We start from the raw sequence: 13,654 nt of genomic DNA on the forward strand, positions 1-13,654 counted from the left end.
AATACTGTGCCAAGACCAACACTCTTACCCAGGTGTTCCCACTGAAAACCTCTTTATCCCCAATTACAGCTAAAGCTGAAGTATAAAAGGGAGCTGGAAGCAGCAGAGGATGAGGGACAATGGAGATGGGCTGGCAGTGTTGAGGTTAGAGGGGAGGGAGGGAGGGAAGGGTGGAGGAAGGTGAAGGGAGAGGAAGGTGTTGGAGGACCTTGGAATAGATGCAGAGAGTGGCAGCAGGAGGAACGTGAAGGGAAAGGAAAGAGGCGGTTGGAAGACAGCAAGAAAGGAAGGAGTAGGCCATCAGAGGCAGAGGAAGGAGGAAGACAAAGGAAGGTGTTGGCAGTGGCTGGTAAGGTCCAGATTGAAAATCCAGCATTGGCCAAGCCAAAAGGACATAATCTAGAAGGTGTGCCGACATGTGCAGTGAAAACCGACTGGAGCCAAGGCTGAAGTGCTAACAGAGTTAACAGATTTGTGAAGCTGGGACCAAAGACTGCTATTGCGAAAACCTAAAGACCCAAGCAAAGCGATAAAAAGAGGAGGCTAGCTAAGCATCAGTCTGGATTCCGGTCAGAGTGGTATGTGCAAAGGTAAGCACAACCTTGGTTTTATCAGTTTAAATAGACAAACACAATTGGTTATGACATCATGGATAAGCTTTGGAGACATCGGCTCTTAAAAATCAGAAACCATGTGTGGTTGACCTTAACAATACAGACATGTGGAAAATACAGCAAAGCAAAATCAATAGAAAATTCTGAGGTTCTCAGGAAAGCAGTTACTCAAGCTCATTATCGTAGAAAGTGTTACAAAACTAAATCTAAGGATTTAGGGGCGGCCGGTGGGTCTGCCAATCCACTGTCAGACAGCCTACAAAACGAAGTTCAAGAACACAGTCTGTCTACCCAGAAGAAGTTGTTCTAATAAAACCTCTACAGGAACAAAACAGCAAATCCTCTTGAAAGTCGAGAAGGGACATCCAAGGACCACCAGACTACTCTCAACTTGGCAAATGAGAGCGTTCATGACTCAACTATCAGAAAAAAGAATGGTGTCATTGAAGGACAGCCAGTAGGCACCTACGCTCTCTAAAAAGCAAAACATGTCACTGCCCTTCTGAAGCGTACCAAAGGGCACATAGATGATGCACACAACTTCTGGAACAATGTTCTCCAGACAGACAACAAAGAGGGTATTCAGAAAAAAGCCTGCAATTTTCAGATAAAAAATACGCTGCATGAAAAAAAAAGACTTAAGAAAAAAAACCTCCTGAAATACAAAAAGCTAAATTCACTCATTTAAGAGTGAAATTACAAAACAGGAAACAAATTGATGTGTTTTATTTGGGAACTATCGGATGCACGCACGAGCACAAAAACAGGAGACAGAGGATTGGATCTTTTTGTATGACCCTGGTGGAATGGTAGTGAACCCTTGGAAAAAGAAGGCCGATTTGTTGGCGGATACAAAGCTGCATCAGAAATGGACGTAATGCAGTACAAAATGGTGGTGATCTGTACAGGGGGTCCCATGTTTCAATTAAGGAAAGCTGTTTTGTGCAATGAGAGATTACTGGGTAGATTTGTGCTTGGATCTACAGAGGTGTACACTCGCAATAAAAAATTAAAAAAATGAGTAGCCTTTAAATGATAAATTGCACCTTTTGAGGAACTAAAGTTCATTTTCAAATATGTAGTCAAGCATTTGTACATGTGCAGGGAAATTGCTAATGCAATGCAAGTAGTCCATTCAGTTTAATGCATGGTAGTGGTCCACTAAAGCATAAACATTCTAAATAGCTGATCCATTGTCACGGGCCAGCAGACGAGTTTATTTTACCAAGCACATGGTGTGGCAATGATTGATGCGACTGATGCACCACTTTAGTTTCAAAGACATTTGTTTTCACAGTTATAACTTTGCCGCCATGGGACAATGACTGTTGGTGGAGAAAGTCGGCCCATCCACCACTGAAGGTGGGTCATGCAGCAAAACAATACCTCTAAACATAAAAGTAGATCCACAAAAGAATGCCTGAAAAAGAATAAATTCAGCATTTTAGGAAGGCCTAGTTAACGCCTATACCAAAATCCCAAAGAAATGTTGCGGTATAACATTAAGTGTGCTTTCGAAGGAGTGTCAAATGCCACATATCCGAAGCTGATCTGTAGGGGGATTAGTGCAAAACTCCCCAAAACTGATGTGGGACTGCTGAGCAGCTACAGGCAACACAACGTGTGCCACCAGGTACTGAACCTAAAGGTTTAGATACTTGTTCATACATGTACATTGAACAGTTTGTAATGATTTATTCAGGTTATATTTTTCATCTATTAGAATTTAGATTAAAACATATGTGAAATATGAATATCATGAGGCGTTCACAACCATTTCCCGAATACTGTAGAGGCGACAATAATGGCTGCAGAGCATAAAAATAAAACGAAATCCTGAAGTCCGAATACAGAACAAGCTTTAAAATTCAGCAACACCAGTCAGTCAGTGCCAGCCACTGGGAGAGCTGTAAGTAGAAGAGCACCCGATCAAGAAAGACCCCTGCCCAGAAGACCCCCAGTAAGGCGAGCATGACGGCAGAGACCAGAAAGGAAGAAAGAGTGGTGCCTGGTGAGGATGGAGAAGTGAGGAGAGGAGAGGAGAGGAGATTGATTTATAGGAAGAGCTTCTGGTACTGGAACGGATTTGAAACAGTATGAGTAGGCGAGGCGACCTGACTAGTTGGAGAAAGAAAAAGGAATGGGTTGGGAGCAGAAACTGATAGCCATCACCCTCAAGAGGAAAGCAAGGGGTACTACCAGGAAAGAGCGAGGAGCAAAGGAATAATGTGCAGAAGAGGAAGATTATCTGGAAGATGGAGCATATTGTGGTGGTTAAACAGTAAACATATCAGTTTAGAGAGGAAGGAGGGAGATCATGTCTGATATTGAAAAGTGGTGTTGAGGTGAAGGTGAGAAGTGGAAATTATAAGCAGGGATAAGAACTGCAGCAGGACAATGGCTACCATCGAATTGATGGCAGGAGGAAGGACAATACTATCGGAATAAAGAGTCAGACTTGAGGCAGGGGAGAATTATAGTAAGGAGAGATAAAAAGGAAAGTATTCTTGGCCGGAAATGGGAAAGGAATGCCATCAGAAGAGAGAAGGAAGAATGGGGTGTTTCTTGAGGACAACATTGGACCAGGGGAGAGCACAGAGTTAGGAAGTGTTTCAGGACAGTGCTGTTATGCCTGGCAGCATGGTTGGGATATAGTAGGGCCCAAGAGAGACCATACATCACCGAATGAAGGGAATGGAAAGTGAGTAGGGCCCCTCAATCCACCAAGTTAACCCATAAACACTATCCTTGGGCCTAATCCAGCAGGACGACATTGCCAGCCTACAAGAAGAGAACCCTAGCAGAGCAGACCAGGCCAACCCAAAGTCTCAAATCCTGGACTCAGCCTAGTAACAAGTGGTTACCGGCCTGCAAGAGGAGACCACCTGGGCAATTCCCTAGGAAGTGTAAGGAAGGCATGGTATGAAACCGTAAGATACCAACAGTAGCATTTGGGTCAAACAGGGACACCAGCAGGCGGAAGCCAGGTCCTACACAAAGGCACACATCTGGCCCCGTCTGTACCTGTCTGAGTTTGGATGGGCCTGCACCTTATTGCCCCTCCACAAACAATGCTGCAGACTCCTGTGCACGTCTTGCTGCTGAATAAAATTGGACCACAGCACCCAGGAACCCCTTCCTGCGCAAATGTGAGTGATGGCTGAATTGTACTATTGCATCCTACAGCTATCACCTTGAACTTTGCCAATACTATTCTGCCATTCTCCTTTGACCACCTTTTTTCAACACTGCAGTCTGTTCTACCGTTGGTAAATTCAATCAAGTTAAGTTTCTCCTTTTCCTCTTGCATCCCTATGTGTAGTACATTCTGATTGTGCCTTCTATCTTACATCCTTTTTTGTGCACTGCTTGTAATCCATTTTAAAATCAAATCTAGGTGGGTGTGCTTTTCATCTCGCATCCATTTTTTGTGCACCTCACTGTACTTTGGCCTGACATCTTGCATTCCTGTTGTGTACTGCATTGTATTCCTTTTGCACCTCACCCTTTGGTATGCATTGTAATTGTGCCCTCCCTACCACCTGTGAGTAAGTGCCCAGGACTGCGCAGTGCAGCCCCCCATCTTCCTCCTCACATCTATCCTCTGCCACAGAGATGGCTCTAACCATCCCTCCAATCTTTTCCAATTGCTTCACTATCACCTATCCTCCCTCTCTCTCTCACGAAATCTGGATGGAAAAAGCACAAGAAAATACATCCTGGGTGCAAATCCTGACCTTCCTAGGTCAGTGCATCTCCAGAGAGATCTTCACCGATATCCTCTTCTCTGTCCCCTCTCCAGACCTATGGACTCCTCATCTCTACTCTCACCCCTTTCTCATCTTCTCACAATAATGGTGGCACCAAGTGGGAAGTCCTCTTGGCAGGATTCTTCTCATGTGGCATTATTTATGTCCATCACACTGGCACTATTCTGGTTCAGGGTCCTCAGGCCAACCTTCTCTTTGACCAGATCCTACCATCCCTCAATAACTTTCTTCCTTCTCCTGCTTCTCCCCCTTCTTCCTCTTCTATCCCTCTGCCTCTGAGGTACTCTACCTCAGAAAACCTTCAAAAGGCAATGACCACTTCCACCTGGCGACGCTGAACGCCTGCTCAGCCAACACACACTCTGCTGACATCTGTCTGCTTCTTGAAGACATTGATCTTGACATTGTTGCTCTTACTGAGACATGGTTCAATACCATCTCAGTCACCGCTTTTGATTCCCTCCTACCTGATGACTTTAAGATCATTTCCAAGCCATGGCCTCACCGTACTGGTGGTGGTGTTGCCTTAATCTTCCCTGAGTGGGCACCCTCTTCCATCTTAACCCCTCCGCTCTACTATTCCTTTGAGAGCCTGGTATGCAAGCTGGTCATCTCTCCCTCCTCCACCCTGACCATTGCTACCATTTACCGGCCTCCAGGCGCTACCTCCCTGTTCCTCTCTGAATGGGCAGAATTCTGTTCTTCCTTACTTTCAACCTCCTCCAACCTGCTCCTCCTGGCGGACTTTAACATCCAAATGGACTCTCCTGGCACATCAACCTCTCTTTTCATTGACCTTTGCACCTCCTTATTCTTCCCCATTCTCCCTCCTGGTCCAACCCACTCTGCTGGACAATGATCAACCCTCTCTCTTGGTCAGACCACTCCCTTCTCTCCTCCCACCTGGGTCCCTATGGCCCTGTGATCTCACCTCCAAAAGCCCACCCAAACTCGTTCACGAACATCCGCCTGATGAAACGAGTGTCAGTTGCTGCCTTCACTTCCACCTTTAACCCCCTCTCCTCCAATTCAGATTCCACCACCACTGCACTCAGCAACTTCCACCTGTCCATCACCAACACCCCCTTGACATTCTTGCCCCCGTCATGAGGATCCGCTTGAAGCGCAACACCTGGTACGACTCTGAATTTGCAGCCACAAAAAGAAGGTGCAGAGCTGTGGAACAGAATTGGCAAACCTCATGCGCACCCTCTGACAAACTGGCCTGCCGCCTGCTCCAAAGGCAATATAGACTTGCTATCCGTGGCAATAAAAGGGCCCACATTCAGACACGGTTATCTGGTGCATCGAAAAACATGGCTGAACTTTTCAAAATGTGCAGGGAACTAGCCTACCCGTCCGCAGTATCCTCCTCCCCCACTCCCTCTCAGGCCCTCTGCAGTGCACTCGCCACTCACTTGACCACCAAAACCCAGAACATCCTGGACAGCCTTGTTACACACACTCCCATACCATGCCTCACCCCCTTGCCTCACTTTGCCTCTCCCCGTACCCCTCTTCCTTCTCCTCCTTCACCCTTGTCTCACCTGATGAAGTCACCAGAGTTGTCCGCTCCATGAAGGTCTCTTCGAAAGAGGTTTCCTCTTGCTCTTCGAGAACCATCAAGGACAACATTGGCTCTCAAGCCCGTGAACTTGCTCATCTCGTAAGCACTCCTCTGCTACTGGTTCTTTCCTCTCCTCCCTCAAGCACGCCCTTGTGTGCACCCTCCTTAAAACACCGCCAGCTGACCCTACCTGTCAAGCCAACTACTGCCCTATCTCCATCACCCCCTTCCTGGGGAAAATGCTGGACAATTTGGCCCTGTCCCGTCTCAACTCTTACACTGAACTTGTTGGTGGTCCCCACAACCATCAATCTAGATTTCAAGCATACAGAGGCACGGAAACTGCTCTTCTGAATACCCGTGAAGAACTGCTCACATCCCTGTATTCCAACTCCCCAGCTGTCCTCATCCTTCTTGACCTCTCCTCCCCTCTGCATTTGACACAGTCAACCACTTCATCCTCATAATAAAGCTCCACAACGCCCTTGGTATTCCTTCCCCACTGACCGCTCCTCTCAAGTCATCCTTGGCACCTTTTCCTTTCCTACTTCCTCTTCTCCTCTTGTGGAGTCCCCCAGTGCTCTATCCTCTCGCCCTGGCTCTTTAATATCTTCCGTTCTCAGCTGGCACTCCTCATCTCCTCCAACTTCCAGTGTTATGCAGATGACACCAAACTCTTCAAACTTCCTGCTGACCCTCTTGCACCTTCCATCATCCCTGATTGCCTTTCTGCCATTCATGCCTGGTGCACTTTCAATTATCTCTGCCTCAATGCCAGCAAAATGGAGATCTTTTCCATTGGGACCTCTGCTCCCGACATTTTCCCTTCACTCTGGCCTTCCTCCCTGGGCTCACCTCCTGCCCCCCCCTCTGAAGCCAGAAACTTTGGCGTTATCTTCGACTCCTCCCTCTCCCCCCCCCCCTCACACTCAAGACATGGCCAAAAAAGTCCCACTTTCAGCTCCTCTCAAAGGAATTCCACCTTTTCTCACCTTCCCCAGAAGCTCAATGTTACCCGAGCCCTGGTTCTCTCTAGGCTTTACTATTACAATAGCCTCCTCAATCTTCCTTCTTCCACTCTGCATCCTCTCCAGCGAATAGCGCAGCAAGACTTATCCTTGTCCTCAAGCCCAGAGACCACATCTCTCCTGCCCTGCAAAGTTTTCAGTGGCTCCCAGTTGCTTCACGGATTAGATTCAAATGCCTCCATCATCCACAAGGCTTTCTGGGGCCAGGGACCACACTATCTGCAACTTTCCCTAACTAAATATTCGCCGTCTAGACACCTGCGCTCCTCTGTTACCAACTGCAGAATCTTGTAATATTGAAGCTTCTGACTGATGCCTGAGGATATCTATGACCATTCTAAAATGGCCGACTTGCCGGCAGATATCCATTCTGGCCTGGCGCTTCGTCAGATCTGAGCAGCTGATTGGCTCAATATCATTATTTACAACTTGCCTTGCAACTGGAGGTGGAAGCCCGCCACTATTCACTAAGGGCCCTGTCTGCAGCTGTCCGCAGCGGAACGGAAGGCGCAAACCCCCCGCTCTGGGAGTCTTACAGTAAACTAAAGCCACACAACTTAAACATTTGTTGACTCGTCTGGAAAGCCCTAGTCTTTACTAGAGTTGTGACCGAGTAGGGCACTACCCAACGGTAACATTATCTACTATCCCTTCTGGTGACCCTCTGTACCCTGGCTCTTATTGTCACACAAACTGTTTGCCAACTGTCATGAATACCAGTAGCATGTACAGAACATTTCGAGGGCACGGTTGTACCCGCTGCTCGGGCCCCTTGCCGTGCCGTAGTTCAATGTCTATCTTGCACTCTGGAAATTAACTCCGCCCAGATCATTGCTCAAATGAGTCTGCCATATCACGATCATAAACCATTTACTTCATAGGATTACAAATTGTTATCTTAACGCCTTTGACTACTGGTTATTTATGTGCCGCATTACCATAATTCTAGACCGTTGATCCGTATGACAAGCTGAAAGTAGCCTATTCAGTCGACTAAAAGTAATTTTAGCCTATTCCTGCAAAGCGACTTTAGCCTATTCCTGCAAGGCGACTTTAGCCTATTCCTGCAAGGCGACTTTAGCCTATTCCTGCAAGGCGACTTTAGCCTATTCCTGCAAAGTGATCTTAGCCCATGCCTGCAAAGCAACTTTATTCTATTGTGTGAATCAATATTAGCCTAACCTTGTGCAAGTCATTTTAGCCTGTTCTTGAAAGTGTTAATAGCCTACCCTGTAGTAGCCTATTGCGCAACTACTAGAAACAGCCCTCCCTGCGTCCTTCCAATCAGTCTACCTCACGATACCTTGTCCTAGCCAAGTCCATGAACATGAGTAAAATCCTGAGGTTCCAGACAACCCTACTTCTGCTCGGCCTCCTCTCCATAATGACCTTTGCTTTGTTGGCAACATGCCCACCTAAATACAGAAATATGAGACATGGATCAAGATTGCCCCACCTCTATGAACCCAAAATAAACTGTACTAAAAGACTACCCATACATCATGCCGCCCAAAACTCAGAATCCCCAACCAGACGTGCACAGCTGAATAGCTCCAATAATCTGACCTCTGCACATGTCTCCACCAGGCTGAAGACTCCCTTTCGAGAAGTAAGATACCCACAACTAAACAGCCCCTCACCACCAAAATTAAAAGTACCCAGTCTCCATCATGATCTCTCATCAATGCCAGATCATTGGTGGCCCACGCCACTGATATAGCAGATACCTTAACTAATGAGAACCTGGACCTGCTTGCCATAACAGAGACGTGGCTTTACGAGGCAGCAGGACCCGCCCTCATGGTAGCCATACCAGATAGCTACCAGATACTCAGAGCTGATAGACCAAAAGCCAGCGGTGGCAGCCTAGCCAGATTTTCCAAAACTAACTTATCTATTAGACTCAATACCTCTCCATCTTACCAATCATGTGAGATACTCACAGCTAAACCTCCCCTATCTAACAACCGTACACTTACCATCCACTTGGTGTACAGACCGCCAGGTCCACTAGGAACCTTCGAGGAAGACCTAACCTGCCACCTAGCCAACACCACCAAAGCCCATGCACAAATCCTGCTGCTGGGTGACTTCAATCTTGGCTTTAATGACATTGATGATAAACATGCCCAATCAGTAGCAGCCCTACTGAAGGATCATGGGCTGATACAAAAAGCAGTTACCCCTACCCATACCAAAGGAAGGATCCTTGACTGGGTTGCTGACCTGAACTGTAATATTACCATTACTAACATTGCTCCACAATCCTGGACTGACCACCATCTAATTACCTTCTCTGCCACACTAGACCTCCTCTGCCCTAAAACTATTGTTATGGCACCTCCACTCCCCACTAGAAATAAAAAGGACATAACAGCAGAAAAGTTACTCCCACATCTCCTCCCAGCCATTAACAACCTAGCCAGCAATACAGACCCCACTTTAGTAGTGGAGGTCTTCAACAGCGCTATGACCAAGGCACTGGACACCATTGCACCTGTCAAACTTTGTAAAGGAAGACAGAAGTCTCATCTTAATACTTGGTCGACGCCCCAACTTAAAGAAATAAGACTCCAAAAAAGAAAGCTCCAATCAACTTGGCGCCACTCCCCCACTGACGAGAATAAAGCCAAGCTAACGAACCTCTCTAAACTTTACAAGAATTAAATAATCAGCATCAAAAAGAATATATTTAACGACAGAATTTCAAAGGGGAAATTGGACACCAAGGAACTATTCTCTATCCTTCTGGAAATGGAATCACTGATACCGCAGGCTGACAATATTCCTAAGGATAAGCGTTGGTGTACTGACATACAAAATGCCCTGTTGAATAAAATTTCCTCCCTCCAACTCAAAATAGCTAACATGAAAGCCTCCTTGCCCCTACCTGAGCAGCAACCCCAACCAGTCACCCTGGCCAATACCACACTACCTTTCAGTTTGAATAAAATTTCTATCTCCGAGACTGAAAAAGTCATACTCTTATCAAAACCTTCAAACTGCAAACGGAAACAATTGCCTGGCCCAAATTATAAAGGATCCAGCCAGAGACTTCGCCCCTTTCATCTCGAAGCTCATTAATGCCTCCTTCAAGACCAACTAAGTGCTCAAAAATCTCAAAAGACTCATGGGTGCTCCCACTGCTCAAAAAACAAACATGGACTAGTTCACTACGGATTAGCATCCCTTCTAGCAACAGAAGATGCAGGGCTTTGTGGATCTTCCTATTTCACAAAACAGAGCCATGTTAACTCCGACTCTTTGCTGAAAGGCTTAAATGGCATCAGTTATCTGGCCTCTGTCTAAAATGATCCACATCCCGGCCAATCCAACTCTACTTATGTCTCCCCTCCTTGACTTGCAATATGATACAAGGATATATATCTGTTGCAATATCTCTCACTCTTTACCACTCTCCGGTACACCCCTTCTCTTGCTGCCCTATACACTGCACTACTGTCTCTCGCTCCTATTCTTGGCAAAAAGATGGTCATTAGTGAAACAGGAACTTTCCCAACAGGAAAAGTCAATTAAGAGGCCAGTAGGGATATGGCAAAATCAGTTGTGCTGTACTCCAGCAGACATGCAACTACTCCTCACTTTTCTTATTGACCCCCGAGGAGCACCTGCCAATTGTAAAGTATTCCAGTTTCACAATAGGCCAGTACAGCCTCGCTAATCGCTCCTCCTTCCAATTGTACCATAGAGCAGGTCTTTCTTAGTTGCCTCACTGGCAGAACAATCTCATCTACCATACTTTGAGCTACCCCTCCAACCGCCCACACTGAACCAGAAAGGTCTATCTGGGAATTAGAGACTTTCCAACACATGATTCCTCTGAGAGCATGGTTGGGAAGGGTACATGCACTGCAGGAGGTTTTTCACTATGAATGTGGAAATTTCACCTCCAATCTCCATTTATGATCTGATGGATTTACTGCGATTGTGAGTGGTGGTAACAGTATTCCAAACTGGAGGCCCTTCGTGCCATGGTCCTGAGCAAAGAATTGGTAGCAGGCTCAATGGAGATAAACATGGTAAAAAAGACAGACAGGGGTGAAAACATAAAAGTGAGGTATTGTCAAGAACCAAACTATCTGCCACTCAGACTGTGCTCTGTGTGAGTAAAGCAGTGCTACTTCTATAGCCATTTAGAAAATGGCCATTGTGACATTTGCATGGGTACTTGATGACTACTAAGAGGAAATAACTTTCCTGCAGAACAAAATCCTCCTTTTTTCCAATATAGATTTCAAACTCTTTCTAAGTGTGACCTGAATGAACAAAGACAAAATCGGATGCTTTGTTAGGAAAAAAAGTTGTAAGTCGCCTCTTCTGATATGCAACTGCATGTGCAAGTGGCATGCTCATTATCAGGATTTAAGGCAAAATCAATTCTAGATCGCTTAAATCAAGGGCATTTTCTACGTTTTTATTTCACGGCTGGGTTTTGGTGTGCTTACATACCAGGTCCCTAGTTGAGAAATATGTCTGATTCAAGACTTTTAGTAGGGCAGGGCAAGAGTGGTTCCCACCTATTCTAACTTTAGAAGGGGGAACCATACTACCTACCATACTGCCTGTACTAGAATCTAATACTACCTCTGTGCCGGGAGAGGTGGAGTAGCAAAACATCACTTCAGTCCGGATACCATTATTCCTGGCACCTGTCCTCATTTGGTGGTAGCTGAACTGGAAAGCAAGATGAATATTTCACACTGGAAAGAATATTGTTGCAATCTAGATTTCGGTTTTCCTTTCCACAAATATCACTGACACAGCAAGTACTCTTATCCTCCTTGATGCGGAACACCAAAACCTTTTCACAATACGAAATAGCCCGATTTACTGGATTTATTTATGCATTTGTTTATTTTGTTTAAGCTATTCATTTCTGGCATGCGCTACCATGACCCCACTCAGCTTATTTGCTAGCCCAACAAAATCCAGCCCTACCGATTCAATTCACCCCAATCAGCATTCAGAGTAAGCAATGAGGCAGAAGTGAAGACCCCTGGCTATGTGCCAAAAGGGATTTCAAAGATCTGCAGCATCATGCCGCAGACCGCTCACCCACCGCCACAAGCCTCAATAAACCGTTAATGGGAAATCTGGAGTCAATCAATCAATACAGGGCACGGCTGTTCTATCAAGATGAGTAACATTTTTACTGTTTAAAAATTAAATTAGGACACTCCTTGCTTTTATGTGTTTTTAGATGAGATATGAAACATTAATCTTACTAGCAGGTGTAATAAAACTAAAATTGAAACCAAAGCTCAATACTAAGCTGAAACAATATCTACCAGCAAAATCATCAGAGTCCAAGCATATGTTTAACGCAATTGAAATAAGCTACTTACACTGAAATTTCATGACCCAGCATCCTGCTAAAACGCCCAGCATTACCTTCATGGTACTAAGAACGCCTTCATCGGGAACAATGATGTGTGTAACTAAAAAAGAATACACAAAATGTAAAGACATTAAAAAATAATTAATCTTAAAAGAAACTTAAAAGAACAAGCAACCCTCTCCTGAAGACACATATTAAAGGATATTTATTTTTATTTCCTTATTCCCTGGTTTAAAGAGACTAAATTCAAGAAATTATGCAACTGCAACCAGTCTCCTCGATATGCCTACCTTACACAGACGTCAGACACCTAGAACGGTTCACATTTGGTATAATACGAGCAAGGAACTCAAGCATAGGCCACATTTGTTCTTATGGCAGACCATGAACCTGAGTGGGAGTGTGTATGAAAGAATATTTGGAGGACCAGATGGTGCTTCACTGCTGAATGTGTTCAAACTAAAAAGCACACATGTAGTGGAACATGAAGGGTTAGGAGTGTTAAACAATGCCTGCAGGAGATCGGAGTTGTTGCTGTCAATTAAGGAACGTTTTCTTTTATTACAGCATAAAAGTGGAGTGGCATAACAGTCTTTCAACATACCATTGTGGGCTGTGGTGAGAAATGAAGCACAATCTCCATTGGATGATGGAGGTAATGCAAATATCAATGTAGAGATCACCTCTGCCATTTGGGCAGCCTTGTTGTGCCTAGCTCTACAAGAAAAAACGAGATGGGTTTGTTAGTGGGATCGAGAGTGAGGCGAATGCAAAACCCGAGGTGTTGATAAACGTGGTATTACTAGGCATGAAGCTGCCATGTTCAAGGTGCGCTGTATGTGTGTAGCGTTAGGGAGTAGGAGTCTGAGCTTTGAGTCAGTTTCAGGTAGGAGAGAGGGATCTGAGATTAGTTAAGGATTATGTTTTGGAGTATAATGCTAGAATGAACGGTCTGCTGACCTGGGAGTGGCAGTTTTGCATTATTGTCAATTTGGAGCAGCTTTTACTGTTCCGGGTTCTGGCAAGAATGGGTAGGAATGGTCAAAACTTGGTAGACAGATGTTAGAAGGAAGATCCTCTGACGTTATGGTTTAAATGTAGTACTGCTATCAAAGCCATGCTGAACCAAAGCATCCTATTTAGCTTGTATAGGATTACTTTTCTCTTGGTGGGTTGGGTCAGTTGTGGTGCTGCAAATCCATTGGTTAGGTTTGAGCCGAGTTGAATTCATCTATGAGTCGACTCATGTGAGGCAGGTACAAAGATCCCATTTCTTTGAGAGAGTTGTCGGCACGTTTATTGACCAGTTGGTTATC

At 45.3% G+C, this 13,654-nt stretch overlaps 1 protein-coding gene across 1 annotated transcript in view; it reads right to left on the reverse strand.

Annotated features, from left to right (window-relative positions):
• BARD1 (BRCA1 associated RING domain 1) overlaps window positions 1-13,654 on the reverse strand; it is a 1,013,377-nt gene that overhangs the window by 18,777 nt on the left and 980,946 nt on the right. Inside the window, exon 9 of the mRNA XM_069615932.1 lies at window positions 12,346-12,438. Within this exon, the coding sequence (XP_069472033.1) occupies window positions 12,346-12,438 (93 nt within the window). The remainder of the gene's footprint in view (window positions 1-12,345; window positions 12,439-13,654) is intronic.

The sequence above is a fragment of the Ambystoma mexicanum genome, chromosome 9, assembly GCF_040938575.1.
Source record: "Ambystoma mexicanum isolate Mex_15411 chromosome 9, UKY_AmexF1_1, whole genome shotgun sequence".
NCBI lineage: Eukaryota > Metazoa > Chordata > Amphibia > Caudata > Ambystomatidae > Ambystoma > Ambystoma mexicanum.